This window comes from Glarea lozoyensis, assembly GCF_000409485.1.
Source record: "Glarea lozoyensis ATCC 20868 chromosome Unknown GLAREA10, whole genome shotgun sequence".
Lineage (NCBI taxonomy): Eukaryota > Fungi > Ascomycota > Leotiomycetes > Helotiales > Helotiaceae > Glarea > Glarea lozoyensis.
Window position 1 is genome coordinate 1,002,734 of NW_007360984.1, and position 18,121 is coordinate 1,020,854.

Below are 18,121 nucleotides of genomic sequence, written 5' to 3' on the forward strand. Positions count from 1 at the left end.
TTATCCCGGTATTCAACTCAGATAGTTGCAGACGGAGCGCACAAGCTCTGCATACTCTCTGTGCAGTGGTCTGCGTTCTGGAATATTGGTTGACGCGATCCTCTACCTGCACGTGATCATCAAACTAGCGTGGGTCTCTTGAATTCAGTGAACTTTCGAGGACGACAACAAGAATATTATCCCCGCGCATCTTCAACCCTTCAAGATGCCTCAAGCTCAGCCAGAGCTCAAGAAAGTACGTATACGTAATGTCACTTTTCTTTGAGACATCAGGCCGTCTTGCATCGCAAATTGCGCAGCTTTGCCTTTAACAGCGTCTGTTTGCGCGACTGCACGCCTGAATTAAGTGGAAGAAGCACAACTAACACCTTCTTAGTACCTCGACAAAAGGCTCTTCGTGCAGCTAAACGGAAGCCGAAAGGTTATTGGTGTCCTCAGAGGTTACGATGTGCGTAGACTTATGCTCAGCAACGAGACACATGCTAATGAGAATCACAGGTTTTCCTAAATATTGTTCTGGACGATGCAGTTGAGGAAAAAGACGGCGGAGAGAAGGTCAGATTGGGCATGGTTGTAAGTGCTATAGAATATACTCAGATTGGGTCTCAGACTGACACCTATTTAGGTCATTCGCGGGAACTCAGTTGTCATGCTCGAGGCTCTGGAAAGAATAGGCGGTGGAAGAGAGCAGAGAGGAGGAGATTAGACGATTATACCTTACGAATTTCACCTATCCCGTACGACTTCGAGTCGAAGGAATGTGCGAAGACAAAAGTCATGTTAGGCAGGCGGGCGGTTTGGCGTTAATTCGGGACACAATGAAACGTTATATCATGAACGGAAAAGCACTTAAAAAGGTTCATGAGATACACATGATCCGGGATCGAGAATATCAGCGAAATCGCGCTCAAGATTGCTATGCGCTAGAAATTTTCTGGATTTATAGCTCATTCTGGAATCGCCATTATGTTGTAGACCCTGCAATTTTCGAAAGCACCGCAATGAGAGGCCAAGCTGAGCACCTATTCATATATCCAAAGCCTTCGATCTTGGAAGCGACGACGTTGAACAGATAATACAGGTCCCTTTACTTGCTCTCGACCTTTGCTTGGTCCTTGAATTGCTTCCAGTAGTCCTCCTGAAACCCATCCATCATGCTCCCTTCATACTCCTTCACCCAGCCTTTGATACCGCCCTTCAAGATCTTTACTTTCAGAGCGCTTCTGCGTCCAAACTTGGAGACATCGTTGATATAATCTTGCATCCAGTTGGCACATCTTGGACCGCGTCCGCTACTGGCTCCTGCATGACAAGTTGCTATTTGATACCGAGTAAGGGGAAGGAATTTGCAGAGAAGGTTCTTCACTCACCACAATAGAAAATAACTGTCTTGATCTCGGCGCGATCACATAGGTCTACAAGTGTTTTGCGACTCTGATAAAAACTCTGTGCTGGCAGATTGATTGATGTCCTGATAGTTCCGCCCTGTGTACCCCTCGTCAATGACTGATATCTCACCCCACCATGTGCAACATCCTTCCTCTCTTCATCGAACTTTTCCCTTTTTCTCACACAACAAAGAGAAGCAGAGCGATTAATACGGGTCACAAACCTCCCAATCGGTGCGTCGAACGTCAACCAGCAAGAATGATCGCGGCTCCGGCTTGATATCCATTTCATCGAACATCTCATAAAGGTCATCTCCTGTGATCTCAGGAACAGAAGCTTTCGGTTCTGGGAAAGCCGCCCACCACTGGTCTTTCTTTCCCTCATCCTTCATCTGTTCCTCGACATTTTTCTCGGATTTTGCGTCTGTCATTGCTGATGTTGTTGTGTTGTCCTAAATCAATTTTCAAGTGAATTTTGGAGTGTGAACAGCCAGCTGATGACGTTTTATACACTAAAGTCCCCAAGTTGCCTACAAATACTCTCTGATCGAGTAGAGGCTATGTGAGACAATATGACTGTCGAGTAACAATAGATACGCTACTAGCAAGTCATAAATACCTCTTCTCGATCATTGTCGGCCGGGGTTTACGCTCCAAAGAGCCTAAAAATCATGCTGCTACCTTTTAATTGGCTAGCCTAGCAATGATTGAACCCTGCCGTCCCATGCGCCATTCGAGTCACTTTGTGAGTCCTTCATGAATTATTTACTGACATACGTCTAGTCACTATCTATTCAGATTAGTAGGAGTCAAGTTCGTTACGAGGAGTCAGGTTTCTCCGCCAGCCTTTATGGCTAGCGAGAGGCCAGTGCCATGAATCGGCTGGCTGCATATTGTGTTTGCCCACAAAGACAGAGGAAAAGACATTCCCTTGCGGAGGTGAATATCCAGAACAAGAATTGACTGCAGCCATGGAACTTCTTCATCAAATACAAGTCCTGTCGATCCTCCAAGCGACCGGACAGCTTTCTCGGTGCATAGCCAACCCTAGAAGCTAGCAGAAGGCGTTGGTTCATGATAAAATCATGTTCAGAGTGATTGAAGCATGAACACTGTTTCAGTGGGTGAGCAACAAAATCGACTTCACCGACGGACCAAATTACTGCAAAGCCGTTCACACAAGCTCAAATTTGAAGATTTCGGTAGCCTTCTCATTCCTACACACGAGCAACATATTCCACCACAAAACACGGCTCTTTTGATCGCAAACTGCTATCCATCCCGAAACTCGAAATACTAGCACTGCCACTCTGATATAGCTTGACACATCGAAGTTAGCTTACCCATTCATCTCCAACGATACCGAACCTGTCGATTCACGATACTCTTCAGATCTCTTGCCAGAATAGTAAGCCATGGCTTCCGAAGTCCCTATCGATCCCGGTGCACAATACCTAACGATCACCTTAGTTCATCTGCTTGACTGCTGAAAATTCGATGACCAGTTCTCTATTGCGTTTCATCATGAATTTCCCTGGTGTAAAACGTACTACACTGGGTGAGGGAGGAAATACCTCTTCCTTACCGGCAAAGGAACTGGAGCCTTCAGCAACAACCAAACTCGCTTCCTCGGACGCACCTGTACCAAATGACAAAGTAAATGAAGCTGGTAGCTCCGATGATTGTGCCACAACATCTGGAAGATTCATACATTTCCCTAAGCTTCCCGCTGAGTTACGACTTAAGATATGGGGCTACTTAATGCCAGAGGAGGATAGTCGTATAGTGGAAGTCCGTTGGAACGATAAGACTGGAAAATATTATACCGATGTTGCTCAACCACTTTTGCTTCACGTCTGTCACGAAACGAGAGCTGAGGTTAGCAAAACGTACGATCGCCTTGAGTTTAACGTTAATGAATTCGACGATTTGTACATGGCACTGGAAACCGGTGTTCGAAACACCGGCTTTCGAATTCCAAGAAGGACAAATCCAACACCCTTTGGCACCTACTTCAACTTCGACTGTGATGAGCTAGTAGTCACTCTAACGTGTATCAATAACGACATTGCGAGAGTACATTTTCTGGACAGTCTCAGAAGGCAAGAAATAGTACAGAAGAAGTCGAAGAGTATCAGCATTGGAAGTAACTCACTCCATTTACTCCAGCCGATCCAGACGATCCAGCCACCCGCCTTTGACCATCATTTGTGTTCTGGAAACGAGATTTGGTTGACAATACGATACCTCTTGATGATGGAAAAGGTGACATCAATCCGAGTTATTAGCATGCGTGTGGCTGATTACGAATTTCTAAACCGGTTTTCGGAATCTCGCTCCTATACAAAGCCGACTCGGTTTAGCAGCCAGATCGAACGGGGAGCCTTGCTGTTTAGTGATCGTTCCGTGGAAGATTTGGCAGAGGTATATGCAAGAACTAGGGCCACTTACGCGATTACAAGAACCGCCGTCAATGAGCGCGATTTTACATACAGCTATGCTCATCTCATCAGGGATGGCGAAGAAACAGAGAATTCGGAGCAGTCAACTGCATTTCCTGGACCAAGGCAAGTAGGTTGTGTTATACAGTAAATAGTTGTTTTGATTATTCAGGGTACTTGCTGGGAATTTTGTATCTTCTTCTGTCTCAACCATCGTAGCGGCGGACGAGGCAGGAGAGTTCACACAACTCATACAGGGTGTCACTCAAAAGACTCGATGGGCTTGGACAGTATGGTAATAGGCGGAAACACAAACATGTATAATTGAACTCAATTTCTCCACTCCACCAGTGTGGTACAAATCTGACGGGACGCCCTTCTGGTGTATCGATGCCAGAAACCGACTTTGCACAGCATCTGCCCGAAACAATTATAGTTATCCTTTATAATAGAGGCAATATTGTATGTTCACTCAAGAGTATTAGTGAAATATAAACTTGGGGAGAATATCGTTGTTCTACCCTTAAGGGTGTCCCGTCAGTCTTGCAACGCACTAGCAATCCATCAAATTACGGTCAGCAACCCAGTCTTCTCAAACTTTCCTAGCCAATACTCTCAACCTCACATACCCAATCCAATCCCCACCACCCTCAACCTGACTCTCACAAACCGTCTTCAAAATCCCCACCGCCTCCTTCTCACACGCTTCTCTCTCCCCCTTCCCCTTCTTCTCCTCCACAGCATCAAAAAACTGTTTCCCCATCAACTTCACCCAGCCTTCAATCCCCGAGGCATCGGCTTTCGTAGGTCTATATTCCTTTTCCATCTTCACCACTTCAAAAGATGCTGCTTCGAGCGCTTTTGTCATCCAGATTTCATCGGGGAAGAACCAGGGGTCTGCTGCGCGAGCGGCTTCGATGCCGATGCGTGAGGATATCACAGCGAGGAATGTGGAGCGCATTCTGGAGGTTGTTAGTGAGATTCATGGGAATACGGAAAGACGAACTCGGCTACGTTTCCTTGACCACCCATTTCGAAACAGAATATTCCGCCGGGTTTGAGTGCTGAGTTGATGCCGGTGAAGAACTCGTCTCTGGTCTCAACAGGTCTCAGAATCCACTGTGGGACATGTAAGTTTGTGATTTTGAAGGTGTTGACATGATTTAGACTTACATGCATAGCTGCATTTGAAAAGACCTTGTCATACGTGCCATTTGCGAGTTCACTCTTCGTACCGATCTTCGTAGCATCGAGTACTAAAATCATAATTCAGCTCCTTTCCGAGCAAAAATCTCTGGATAGCACATAGCAGAAATTGCTAACATACGTTCGAACGTGCATATCTTCTCAACACCAGCTTTCTCAGCATCACCTTGAGACGTCTTGATCATGGCAGGTGAGGCGTCAATGCCATGGATTCTTCCATTGCCCTTCGAAAGTGTTTCTGCTATCTGGAGATTCAGAACCCCATCTATGGCTGAATCAGTAACTTGTTATTGTAGAACATCTTCAGGGACTGCAATCTCTCTTGATGCAGCCAGGATTCAAAAGATGCATAACGTTTTTATGGCAGAGAAACTGTACGTACCGCCACACCCAACATCGAGAATAACATCATCAGGTTTGACATCTAACCACCCAAGGACTTTGGTAGCCAATTTCGGCACGAAAGAAGCGGCACTTTGATATATATTCGAGTCCCAATGATCCTCCTCTGTATTCCCGGATTTGTCTGCCATCTTTACGTTTGTTACTCCCGTAAAGCCTGTGCTGATTCGAAGTGTTTTGCTTGGGATCTTGTAATTGTCTGACTACGTTTGTGGCAACGTATACATAGAATCTTTATAAGCTAGTGGTGCTGATAGCCTGAAGTAAATATAGTTAAATTCGAGAGCAGTGACTTGGAATGCAACGCAATAGTCTTGACTTATATATCTTCTCTCACTAACTAAGGATCTGATGTATGCAGTCGTGATGAAAGGAGGGTCTCCGTGTTAAGCGACGAGCCGATGTCGGAGGTTCATTGTTCGATGGTTTAGTTGACTACACTCAAGGTGGAAGGAGAATATGAACTAATTTGCACGAGTTCTAAGATAGAGATAATCAGGGCTGGGAATTGGTGTATTGTTTTGGCTTGATATGTGCGCCTTCATGGTGTTGGTGACGAGCCAATCAAAAACATGTCAATAAGTCCACATAACCTCACAATGACTGACAAGCATCGTGCTCGAATTGCGAAGCACTTTCACACACATTGTAATTGGATCAATTAGTTCATAATTATAGTCCCCTCCATTTATCATCTAATCAATATCTAATAACTGATACTTATCATCACCTAATGCATCCTCGATCCTCTTCATAACGGCCAAAACCTTCTCCTCTTCAAGTCTCTGGCCCACAACCTGTATAGCGACTGGAAGACCATGCATAGCTGTAGCATCGTAATGCTTGTACGCTCCCTGAGCGACACCGTTGAGCCTCTTGATCGAGAAGTCTGAGGATAACTGGTCAAGTGCCTTGTCGACATGCGTGATGGGCATGATACCACATGTATAATCAAGCTTGATCTCATTAGCTTGTTGACCCTTTTGGGAAAAGTATAGCACTTACAAGATTGAATAAAAATGTGTATCCACAGCTACTAACAGCATCCTTCATACCATCATGTGGAACTGCCGGTGTGGCATTAGGAGGTGTAATCATAAAATCAATCTTCGCTTCGCTTTCCCACCAGTCGTGAAACTTTGCTTTATATGCTTCTCTCTTCGCAACGAATTTCCATTGTTCGTATGAAGACTTTTCTCTCCAATCCTTGATAAGACCAGCCCAGATGTCGTCTCGACGGACGTATTTTACCCACAAATAATACGCCCACCTGAAAGGACTAGGCAGATTCATAAGAAAGCTCATCTGTCGTGCTCCAGGATCTTCCCATTCACCTGTTCGGAAGAATGATTTGAATGTCTTGCAGCCGTCAGCGTTGAGAAGCTGAGAGCCAATGTAGAGAGCTTCGTAAGGAGATGGTGGTTCCACATCCACAACTTCATGGCCTTCTTTCAGCAAAGCTGCGACAACCTCGTCGACAGCTCTCGCACAGGCTGGACTTGGGTCAACGACACCATCTGTTCTCAGCACACCAACCTTGAAATTCTTTTGCTCAGCAGCTGCCGTAGCGGCTTCTTGCCTCCACGGTATTGGGTGTACCGAGTGGTCATATTTCCATGGCTGCATCCCAATCATTGACTTCGTAAAGTAATTTAGATCTTCTAACGTCCTGGTCATGGGGCTAAAGACCGAAGGAATCCCTTCCTGGCCAGGCATGCTTGTTACCATTCCAAACTTTGGCCATCTTCCAGTCGAACATCTGAGACTGTAGATACCAGAGAAGTGAGCTGGAACTCTTACACTCCTACTCGCATATTAGTAAGAAATTCCACCAAATCTCAGCTAGCTCACTCACCCAGCAACATCGGAACCGATTCCGATCCTTCCACCTCCTGCAGCGAGTAAAGCACTTTCACCACCCGTCGATCCTCCAGGCGAATACTTGTTATTATGAGGATTTGTACACCGCCCCCAGACATCATTTGTACTCTCAAAACTCAACAACGTGACCGGTAGATTTGTTTTCACATACGGCATCGCTCCCGCATCCTTAAGCAAGCGCACCATAGTCCCATCCTTCTCGATTTTGTTTCCAACATTGGAACTGTACCCCACACTGGTATCGAACCCGCCTACCACGATCGAATCCTTCAAACTCACGGGGATACCAGCGAGTGGACCTTTCATATTAACACTTCCATCAGTGACCCAACCTTCCGCTGCACCGATCATGACCTCAGTCACGCAGTTGGTCTTGGCGTGGGCTTTCAGAGCTGCTTTTCCATAGGCGCGAAGGATATCTATCGGCTGGATGACTTGTCTATGGACATCCTGAACAAGTTCTTCGATTGGTTTGGAGAGAACGTCTCTTTCTGACGAGGTGAAAGAGCCTTTATATGAGGTCAACTCATTTATTCTCTGAACACGCTCCGCTTGTTTGAAGTTGCTAATGGAAGAGTTAGTGAGCTGATAGCTATAGTGGGGTGTCTTTGAGAAGTGGAGCTCACCAGTCCTTGCGATGCTGGAAATAATCTATTAGAAAAACCATGTTGAATGTCTATTATCTCTCTACTACGAAAAGAAGTTTTCAGATAAACACAAGATGTAAACAAGACGAAGCAGTCACGTCTCAGAGGTCACCTCTTATGCCTTCGATATGCGGACGCCCTAGACGCCCTTCGGGATTAAGATATCGGCTCTGATTCGCGTGTAACTGCCAAACTAGGTACCCTGTCTCCCCCACATTTCGGAAGTGGGATATCACGTGCGTTCACTTCCTATTTTGACTGTGAGGTGAACCACTAATCATATCAACTGAACCCATCCAATATGAGTAAATCTCATGGAGATATACATCCGATGTCTCCGCCAAGACCCCGCACTAAACGTCCTCGCGATATAGATTCACAAGTACCTCCAACCTCATCAGGAACTTCCTCACATTGTCAAACCTCATCAACACCTACGAGCACCTCAACATACTCATCAGCCTCAACACCAATCGCCTATGACCATCCAATAACAGAAAGCTTCGAGGACTACCACCACGACATATACAACACCGACACTCCCCCAGCCGGCACCACCATGCCCGACTCATCACAGCTCCTAATCTGCACAGCATGCGGAACCCAATTCGACACCGAAGACGCCTTACTCCTCCGCCGCTGTAGAATCTGTGACGACCCCCGCCAATTCGTTCCCCCAACCGGCCAAGCATTCACAACTCTCTCAGCACTCCGCTCCTCACCTCAGAAATACACCAACAAACGCAAACCATTCTTCAAAGACGACCGTTTCTGGAGTATCTGGACCGAACCCAAAATCGCTATCGGCCAGCGCGCTATCCTGATAAAAACAGAGCTCGGAAATGTGTTGTGGGATTGCATCACGTTTCTGGATGATGAGACGAGGAATTGGATTAATGAGCAGGGAGGGTTGGCTGCTATAGTAATTTCGCATCCGCATTATTATTCCACGCATTTGGAATGGGCCGAAGCGTTTGACTGTCCGGTGTATTTGAGTTGGGAGGATAAGGAATGGTTGAATCGGCTGGACCGACTTGGAAAAGCCCGATGTTTTATCGAGGGCAAGGAGGAGGAAATTGAGATTGGTGGGGAGAAGTCAGGCGTGGTTGCGTTGAAATTAGGAGGGCACTTTCCAGGATCGTTGTGTGTCCTGGCGTTTGGGAGATTGTTGGTTGCTGATACGATTGTCACTGTACCAGCAGGACTTGGGGATTGGAGTGCTGGTCCCCACGGGACTGAGGATGGGAGACCGAAGGATAGTAATAGCTACTCATTTATGTGGAGTATACCGAATATCATACCGCTGTCACCGCCCGAGATCCAGGGAATGTGGGATGTACTGGAGAGCCATGAGTTTACAAGTACACATGGCGCTTTTGTAGGGACAGAAGTATCTGATGGTTATGGAGGGAGCAACAAAAGTGTCAAGGAAAGGGTACTCGAAAGTATGCAGATACAAGTACGAAGTATGGGTTGGAAAGATCATAAACTTTTGAAAGAGGAGATAATATTGTAAGGTGAGCTTGAAATGAGCCAGTTATGACAATGAGAGAGCCAACACTTTGTCACCGTGTGAAAATTTCATTTTCATTCAACCCGTCACCTCGCTATTGAGCATAGCGACGAATAGAGAAGGTCAGTTCAACCGTAGCCATGCTTTTTTTTACTCTTACACTTTTCCACCGCCGGCCCCTGGTATCATCGATTATAGTTCCGCTGATCAGCATATGAACATCTGCTGTTATAAATCCAAATTTACACATACAATCAACCCCCACATTAAACATAGTAGACTTCCCGGCCTAAGCGCAGGAGCAGCGATATGTTAAGACCCTCTTCACATTCTTTTGGAGAAACTTGTTGTAAGGCGACAGAACCCTTGCCTAATCTGCACATGCGTACGCGGAGCAGGTTGGAACGGGAATCTTCAAGCACCACGTGACCATCCAAAATGCGTTGCAAGACCCCTTGTTTATCTGATCTTTATCTGATCCTTTTTTGCACAGGGCAGGGATCCCAGATAGGAAGGTTATAGGAACTCGCCGATCCTTGTCATCGTCGTCCGGCTCAACGTCAGATCAGCCTGTAATTATTGTCTGTTAAAACGGCAATAAATGAGGCGTTCTGGAATATGCTGTTGTCGATGATTAGCTGTGTCGAACTAGACAAAATGCGTGTGAAGGAGGCCGCTCGCAGTGATGACACAATATCGTGGCGTTGGCGACATCATAAAGATTACGCTCTGTGTTACAGCTGCTCGCTACTTGATCTTCATCGAGGTCGTTTCGAGTTACTCATGTTACTTTCATCATAATCCCATTGCCTTTTCAGTCCACCTTCATACACGGAAGCCACGCTCTCTTGCCACATACTGGGGCTAACGAATGATGGAACAGGGGCGCCGGAATACTGTTGCGGCGGAAGCGGTTGAGAAGAACCTGGAGGTAAGCTAACATTTGGAAGCGTATGCATCTCTGGTAGTGTCGGTATTTCATGAGCACCTGAAGCAGGAAGTTTTAGAGGGGGTTGTTGGGAAGTGGAAGCGTTTGCAGCAGGAGGCGTACCAAAGGTCGTATTCCATTGGCTAGATAAAAGGGTTAGCACAATATCAAAAGTGACTAGCTAGGGTGCTTACTCAAAAATTCTAGTTGGATTCCAGCCATTGCTATCCGCCATTGGAACACCACTTGGCATCGACTGTGGAGGAGCTCGTTGTGCGGCCATCATGACCAATCCCTGTGCGGCCGGAGAGTCACTTTTTGATCCGTAACGCCACCAGCAGATATAGGTGGTGAGATGGGGTGGTTTGCATAACTGACTTGTTGATGAGGCTGGGTATGTTGGTGCTCTACTGGAGCCCCATGTGGCCCAATTGAACGATACTGAGTATTTGATCTCGGAGGGCTCGAGTGTACAGGTGCTCCTGGACTTCCGTACGGAAAGCTTGGCTTCAGCACAAATGGCTTCCTCGTATCTGCAGAGAATGCTTCTCGAAGAGCGTCGATTTGAGCTTGCATTTCTGGCATGGGCCATGAGGCTGTGCATTTTTCAAGTATTCTCATATGTCTCGTGAAGTATTCCCGCGCATCTGCGTTTAGGTCTGGATCTGGTGAGGTAAGTGCGACCTAAGTTTTGATTAGTATTTCGATGCGCGAAAAAGCAAATCGCTCACCAAATGAAGAACCGTGCAGGTAAGAACGCAATAGATAGTGAAGTTTATGCCTCTCTGCATGCAAATCAGGCCAGTCATCCCGAAAGTATTGACCACGGCTTCTTGAAGCCTGCAAAGCAGCTTCGCGGACGAATAACAGATCATCATATGATGCTTCCACCCACCATCCATTCCTGTTGGTTCCATGAAGGTAAGCTGCGGTCGGTGTAGCATGATGATACTCAGGTAATAGTATGAGTGAAGATTCCCTATGAAGTGAGAAGGTAGCCATGGGGGTGATCCGTCCGGTGGAAAAGTAACCTGGAGGTCCGGAGGGAGATCATTCATCCAAACATCGAAAGACGGATTCAGTTGTACAAAGTCCGGGTCCAATCCCCATTCCTTCTTCTTCTTGATCTTCGCATAAACATTATTCATCCTTCTCACATTACGCACAACTTTGGAAAAATACGTGAAATTCCTCGAGGTGTTGAACTCCGACTCGTCAAATCCCGGGACAGGTCTCAGCAAGCTGAAATCCAAGGTTTCCATGTTTACAGCCAGATCAGTTCGCCCTAAATTATATTAGAAGGCTGCATTCATCAGATTCAGCCCTTCAACTCACCTTGAGGCGACCCGATCATCAATTCGCAGACGAAAATAGTCTGCCATATCCGGGTCTTAGTTATACAATCAGCGAGGTCGGATCCGCAGGGCCGTCCAGCTTTATGCTCTTCATAGTGCTCATCTAAACCTAGGTCTTTCGCCATCTGAACGCATTGTACGACAGTCATCCAGGACCTGTAATAATACCCTCTTTTAGGTGATGATTCCCTAGCTTTTAGTACAATCAGAGTGGCTTGAAGAGTGCTCAATCGGGGGACATCCATGAATGAATCAGCGTGTTCTGTAAAACAATTAGTATTACCTCGGGGAGACATGAGACAAAACTTTACTTGAAGCAAGCGCGAGCCATTGGTGGCCTTGTGCTGGCTCGTCCGCTAGTCGCCCCGCAATTGCAAAGATAGCCTCAAGAATAAGGGGGGAGATGGCGTCTCTGTTAGTTTGCCATTGATGGTAAAACAAGGTTTTGTTTAGTACCGGTACATACGGGTGGACATTGGCGAAGTACATGTCGAAATAGTGCAAAATCGTTGATTCGTCTGGCATGAGCTCTGGTGGAATGCGCACTTTCAAATCAGTGCTCGGCATGGAAGGCGGAAGTGCGCTTTTGAATTCGTCCACATCCTCCAGAGCCGGCTCTTCAACTAATGTCTTGTTTTTTGATTTATTGTTCAAGTAAGGCGCTACAAAATTTTAGTGCCTTTTGCTAAGTTACGAGCATTTGTTAGCCACTTACCTGTACCTGCCTCATCCATGCGCAGCTCACCCAGCAAGTCGGCTAAGTTCTGTTGCCCATACTGATCCTGTTCGTAGCTTTCCGGCGATTGAGGATGCGAGCCTTGCATCGGTGGAGTAGGGAAGACGTTCTGTTGAGAGTAATGCTGATGCTGTTCAATAACACTGACGGGCGTTTGCAAATTGCTATATGGATGCATGCTGGGTTGGCTTTGCGCTGAAGAAGGGCCACCGTAAGGAATCGACGGATATACTCCTACGGCTTCAGGATACGGGACTTGTTGCGTATAGATTGGGGGAACACTCTTGTGTGGAGCATGTAGTTGCGAGTGCTGCTGCATCGACACCTGCTGGTGATATTCCTCGTCGCCGCTTCCTGTGCTTTCGTACCCAACACCCCGCTCCGGCTCAAATGACTGTCCCGTTGACGGAAAGTCACGATCATAATTGACTGTTGGCGGTACGCAATGTAGCTTTAGACGGATACACGCGGAACACGGCCAAGTGTTAGTTGTTGCCGCATCGCATTTAATTTTTCGTCTTCTACACCCTTCACAAGCTCGCATCACTGTACCATGTCAGCGCGGAGCATATTCATGTTAGAAAGACTACGTACCCTTAAGCCGCTTATGTCGATTGTGCTCATCAACAAAAACATAATCTGGGTCACAGTCAGTATAGAAACAGTCGGCAAGGAGGGGCAAGTAGGGCGCACTCTTCTGGTTTTCGCGCTGGCCGTAATTGTTTGGCGCAAATGAAAAGCTTTGCATTTGTGAACTTTGAGGAAGAAGCCTCCGGTTTCCTGGATCGCCAGACATTGTGTTGTTGAATCAGGAACGCGCCTGTGAACTACGTAGTCGAGATCCTCTGGCAATGGAGGGTGCGACTTAGTCGCGCAACGAAATGTCCTTCTTCTGCAGCAGGTCGAGCAGGTGGTTCTGGGATCGAGGTTCGGCAACAAAAGTCTGTAAGAAGAAACAAATAATCCCAACGGTCGTCGATTGGAGTTGATGACGGATATGCTAAGTTTAAGAGAGCCCCGGCTAACGTTCCGAGGTAGCCCCCGCCGTAAGATATGAGCCCTGAAAGTCTTAGCAGGGCCCCAAGTCTCAAACTAATAATAACGGATGGAGATACTGTTCAATGCATAGGACGAAGAGGGCATACCGGTATATCAGATTGTGGATGTGACTAGGAGATGGGTCTATTAATCCGCGCTTGCGATGGACGTCCAAGCGAGCGATTGAGTGAGGAAGCTTCCAACTCACTGGTTGATGCTGGAACTGGATTGATGTCTGTGGAGGATTTGAGTACGTACCGTGTCGTCCAACGGTGCTGCGTGAGCGGTTCGGTAGCAGATGACTTGTATGTAAACTAGATGGAAGCCAGGTACTGCAGAGAATGCCAGGAACAACGCTGACGGATGAGAGGACGGTACGAGTGCGAGTACCGCACAGAGGATACAGGACAGGAGATGCTGTGCGAAGGTGCGTCCAGACAGCGTAGTTGAATACTCGCAGGTCCCTGGCAACCCACGTTTGGAGGCTGCTTCTGCAGGATGGCCGCTGTAAGAGGTGGAAAGGATAAGGTTATACTCCTGGGCCGAACTTCTTGTCTGTCCTTGTCTGGGGTTGTTGGTTGTCAAATCTCTAGTGGAAACACCTACTCCGTACTAGTGGGAAGTCTAGCAACGGCGTCGTCTCCCCTGTAAAGCCTGCTTCAACTTTGTCTTCAACGAACGCCAACGACTGGGGACCCAGCACAAGAGGACCCAGGGACGTCGTGCAAGCGAGCTCAGGACAGTTGAGGGCACCCACCACGACGCCTGTCGGGCTGTCACTCGTCGACGCAGCGATCCTGGCTGCTGTTTCCTTCACGTGCGAGACTTGGAACCGTTGTCTGATGGCTTTGCCGAGGTGGCCAGCTTCGCTCCACGATATTTGATCGATCGATGGCGTTGGCAGCTTGGGTCGAACTGGAGACGGTGCTGTACAAATAGGAAGTACCTAAGTCACCTCTTGGAGGCTGGATTGCTGGCCAGCGGAGGACCCCGAGCCGGCTGACGGGATGTGGTATGCTGGAGTCGGATGCTTCCTCGACGTGTTTTGAATTGGCGATCATCGGCGGTTGGGACTGATACCATCCAAGAAGGCAGAAGAACTTGGAAACGTACCAATTATAAGTTCTATTTCTGTCGCTGAGGAGGATGGACCGGGGCCAAAGGCCGTAGAGCAGGCGGTACAGTAGTGTACGAGTTTGGCGCAAAAAAACGTGGTAACAATATACTTTCAAATGTGCGGAGAAGTGGTGGCTTTGTTTGCTGGAAGGTGAAAAGCCGAAGTAGTGTGTCGTGCTGGTTAAGCGATGCGGATGCGTACCGGTGCGAGGTGCTATCATTGCTCGCTGCGCTCCCGTTCGCACGCTTCTCACGAACGAGAGCTACAAGCTAGTCTACTTACCTTAGTTACACTAAATAAATTTCCAGCCCTGTTACTACAGCATCCGGTCCAAAGGTAGCAGCTGCGTAACTTGCCGTTTTCAAAGTTTGAAACCCTAACTTTTCTGCTGGCGACACGCAAACCGGTAAAAATCCATTTGATCTGCGGCTGTGATACATACCTCCACTAAGTATGTAATAATGTGTTGGTAATCAGACAGGTGATGCGTCGATAATTGCCTAAGAGCCGCTAGACCAGTAGTCTATCACCGCAACATTATTCAGTCAAAACCAACCCTACGCCTTCCAACCCGACTGTCTGGCGCCTGCAACCACTTGTGCCAGTACGAATGCCAACCGCAAAAATGATAATAACGTAAATCCGAAGGGAGGTTCGCTCATTAATGACCCTGGCAAGTAGTCTGGTACAGTAATTCCGAGATCAGACACTCGCTCGAAGCTCTCCCTGTGAAGTATGTATGCCTGCTCTGTATATGAGGAAACGATTTTCGCCTAGACGTACGAGCTAAATCCCACGGCTCTGCCCATCCCGTCACTAATTGGAGCAACCGCAGATGGTTTGGTTTACACAATAAGAAAAATAATAAACGCCAAAACAATCGTCCTTCCAGCTATCTCCCCGCTCATTGGCGACATAAACCCCTGCCACTTCGTTACCAGAACTCACCAGAAACCGTCCACCAAGACGGTGGAATGGACTTACCGGATTGTCTCGGCGACGCTCGTTGTGGTATCATCATCTGGATATCATCGTCGAGCTTTGTGTAGGCGTTTGCGTTCTGGAGTCAAATGCTCAGTATCTCAGGAAGCATAAATTCATCAAACAAAAATATGCTTTCAGCAATAATCAGATTAAATTTGGGCAAACCGCGGCAAGTACTGTAATATTGGAGGGGTCCCATCTGCCGTTGTCCTCGTTGGAAGATCCCAGCATAGAGCTATCTTCTAGTCTAAGCTCACCTTCCAGAAAGAGGGCTCCACGTCAAGTCGCGAGTTCTCCACCACCATCCTGGAAGCTCAATACTCGCCAGAACTTGAGTAGAGCGTTATTATCCGTTCCCTGCTCACCAAGATTATTGGCATGATGGGAGACCTGTAATAATAAAAGGCAGCTTCGATACCAACCGTATCAAATGGTGGAGATTCCTGCCGTCGAAGTGGTCCCCGAAGCAGGGGTTGATGGTCGGAAGAACAAATCCAAAATGTTCTATGCATGAACATTCAACATTGCCCTTGCGCAATATCTTGGGGGAGACATTGCATCTGCATGCATACATCGTCACTGCATATCTTGAGCAACCCCAAGCGTGTACTCCGGAAACATGTTGGAGTGAAGAATAGTAATGGATGTGTAACCACCGAATTGTCGGCGTGGGGTGCTTTCAGCTCGCATCCGCGATCGTTACATCGATAAGAATCTCCATTTCGCTGTGGGAAAAGAAGAACATCTGACCTGTTGCGCATTGTGGACAGCTCGCAGTGCATATACTCATTCAGGAACCATCTTTGTTACCTAGGGGGTCCTGCGCCCAATCTTCAGAGAAGCCATTTAAGAGGAAAGAACTGGACCTTGAGAAGATAAGAAAAGTGCTGCCGCGAGACGACGGAAAGGGATCCGAGATGCATTCGTTGGAGCAGACCCAATGTACGAGAGTTATCCGATAGACACCAGAAACTAGTCAACGCCGTATATGATGAAATTCAAAGAAAGAGGGATTTGGAGATGAGGACCTCACAGATTATTCAGACAAAACTTTGGAAACGAGGACGTCTTTTGGTCACGGGACTCCCTGCTAACTAACGTGTGACCGCCCTACTTCCTTATCAGCTAGGGCGGGGTCCGACAACCGGGATGGCAAAATTATGTTTCTTTCCTTCTTCACACATTACAATCAACAGCAACTCGGGTCGCTCTGGTCTTCTCATTCGCACAACACCATCACGATTATCACAGCAAACCTTTCTCATCATTCCAAAACCGACATCTCTGCAGCCCTATAATCCGGAGCCATGGAACTGGATAACGCCAACCCCACCATTGTCAACCCCTCGGAGCTTCCTTCATATAGAGAAAGAAGGAAGATCAAGGATGAGTCGCGACAGAAGCAGGGCATTCGGCAACTCTTCATGGGCAAGTCAAGCTATGCCATCGACCCATTTTACCTGTCAGACTATTCAGATACCGACTCTGATGATTCGAATGTGGAGCCTATCGACGAGCAAGAAATATATGGTGAGTCTGAGCGCCGAATGCATATTTATCCTCCTTCCTTGGGCTTCGTTCTTGCCGCTTGTAATGTTTGCCGTTGTCTACGCGCTCCAGTAGTGGCTGGAGAAGTGTTTCCTGTGTCCCAAGCTATTTAAAGATTGTCAATCTGTTGCCGCTTTCAATCAATGTGAGGAACGTTTCAGCTGGGTGGAGATTTCCCGCCCCCGAATCTTTTTGCAATATTACCTGTTGCATACTGATTATGCCACAATTATTTACCTCAGAACTGACATCCAGAAACCGCAGATTTAATAGCACCGATAACAGACCCGGAACACCCCTTCTCTCTTGCGTCGCTTGGGGTGGTCAAACTTGAAGATGTACACCTTGGATCTCCCACAGATCCCACGAAAGCTGCAGCTCTGTCACACGTTTTAGTTGAGCTCACACCTACTGTTACCCATTGTTCGCTGGCTACAGTTATTGGCCTATGTGTCAGAGTTCGACTAGACCAAGCTCTACCTCCAAGTTTTCGGGTCGAAGTCAAGATCAAGAGTGGCACTCATAACCAGTCCGAGGAAGTCAATAAACAGCTCGCAGATAAGGAGCGTGTAGCAGCGGCACTTGAAAACGCGCAACTCATGGGAGTTTTAAGGAACATGATGAAAACATGTCTTGAACCTTAAGAATAATTACTTCCATCCATGTACAAGTTGGAAAGCTAAGCGCGCGTTTGATACCCCACAAAGCCCTTGCCCGTTTAATTTATTTCAGCATTGTTTTCCTATCACGTGGAGAGCCTTTGGATGCTTGTAATATGAGGCAATGTTCCGTCCACATACCATGTGTTCATATCCTTGTCCCATGAAGAGATCTAGACCGCATTTGAAAGTTTGTCCTGGGTTACATGGACCCATCGTCGATCACGAAGACTTCGTCCCAAGTTTGGAAAACTCCTCAAGCAGGGATTCATATACGA

The 18,121-nt window shown here is 47.2% G+C and overlaps 8 protein-coding genes across 8 annotated transcripts; 4 read left to right on the forward strand and 4 right to left on the reverse strand.

Annotated features, from left to right (window-relative positions):
* Positions 1-205: 205 nt before the first annotated feature.
* Positions 206-706, forward strand: GLAREA_05364 (Sm-like ribonucleoprotein; the record flags this gene model as incomplete). Its single annotated transcript, XM_008078653.1, has 4 exons — positions 206-235; positions 377-448; positions 499-573; positions 626-706. 4 exons carry the CDS (start codon positions 206-208, stop codon positions 704-706), a joined length of 258 nt encoding a protein of 85 aa, XP_008076844.1.
* Positions 707-1,087: 381 nt separating this feature from the next.
* On the reverse strand, positions 1,088-1,819 carry GLAREA_05365 (Rhodanese/Cell cycle control phosphatase; the record flags this gene model as incomplete). Its single annotated transcript, XM_008078654.1, has 3 exons — positions 1,088-1,317; positions 1,371-1,554; positions 1,613-1,819. The coding sequence occupies 3 exons, from the start codon at positions 1,817-1,819 to the stop codon at positions 1,088-1,090; spliced, it is 621 nt and encodes a 206-aa protein (XP_008076845.1).
* Positions 1,820-2,912: 1,093 nt separating this feature from the next.
* GLAREA_05366 (uncharacterized protein) lies at positions 2,913-3,980 on the forward strand (the record flags this gene model as incomplete). The annotated part of the gene is made up of 1 exon (XM_008078655.1): positions 2,913-3,980. The coding sequence occupies one exon, from the start codon at positions 2,913-2,915 to the stop codon at positions 3,978-3,980; it is 1,068 nt and encodes a 355-aa protein (XP_008076846.1).
* Positions 3,981-4,366: 386 nt separating this feature from the next.
* GLAREA_05367 (S-adenosyl-L-methionine-dependent methyltransferase) lies at positions 4,367-5,568 on the reverse strand (the record flags this gene model as incomplete). The annotated part of the gene is made up of 6 exons (XM_008078656.1): positions 4,367-4,382; positions 4,459-4,791; positions 4,836-4,948; positions 5,003-5,085; positions 5,157-5,300; positions 5,418-5,568. The coding sequence occupies 6 exons, from the start codon at positions 5,566-5,568 to the stop codon at positions 4,367-4,369; spliced, it is 840 nt and encodes a 279-aa protein (XP_008076847.1).
* Positions 5,569-6,132: 564 nt separating this feature from the next.
* On the reverse strand, positions 6,133-7,985 carry GLAREA_05368 (Amidase signature (AS) enzyme; the record flags this gene model as incomplete). The annotated part of the gene is made up of 4 exons (XM_008078657.1): positions 6,133-6,393; positions 6,443-7,241; positions 7,293-7,883; positions 7,945-7,985. 4 exons carry the CDS (start codon positions 7,983-7,985, stop codon positions 6,133-6,135), a joined length of 1,692 nt encoding a protein of 563 aa, XP_008076848.1.
* A 281-nt stretch (positions 7,986-8,266) lies between these two features.
* On the forward strand, positions 8,267-9,481 carry GLAREA_05369 (Metallo-hydrolase/oxidoreductase; the record flags this gene model as incomplete). The annotated part of the gene is made up of 1 exon (XM_008078658.1): positions 8,267-9,481. The coding sequence occupies one exon, from the start codon at positions 8,267-8,269 to the stop codon at positions 9,479-9,481; it is 1,215 nt and encodes a 404-aa protein (XP_008076849.1).
* Positions 9,482-10,236: 755 nt separating this feature from the next.
* GLAREA_05370 (Zn2/Cys6 DNA-binding protein) lies at positions 10,237-13,293 on the reverse strand (the record flags this gene model as incomplete). Its single annotated transcript, XM_008078659.1, has 10 exons — positions 10,237-10,549; positions 10,601-10,701; positions 10,785-11,090; positions 11,138-11,691; positions 11,742-12,023; positions 12,073-12,173; positions 12,228-12,423; positions 12,477-13,043; positions 13,092-13,136; positions 13,191-13,293. 10 exons carry the CDS (start codon positions 13,291-13,293, stop codon positions 10,237-10,239), a joined length of 2,568 nt encoding a protein of 855 aa, XP_008076850.1.
* A 3,650-nt stretch (positions 13,294-16,943) lies between these two features.
* Positions 16,944-17,828, forward strand: GLAREA_05371 (Fe-S cluster assembly (FSCA); the record flags this gene model as incomplete). Its single annotated transcript, XM_008078660.1, has 2 exons — positions 16,944-17,166; positions 17,449-17,828. The coding sequence occupies 2 exons, from the start codon at positions 16,944-16,946 to the stop codon at positions 17,826-17,828; spliced, it is 603 nt and encodes a 200-aa protein (XP_008076851.1).
* Positions 17,829-18,121: the final 293 nt, after the last annotated feature.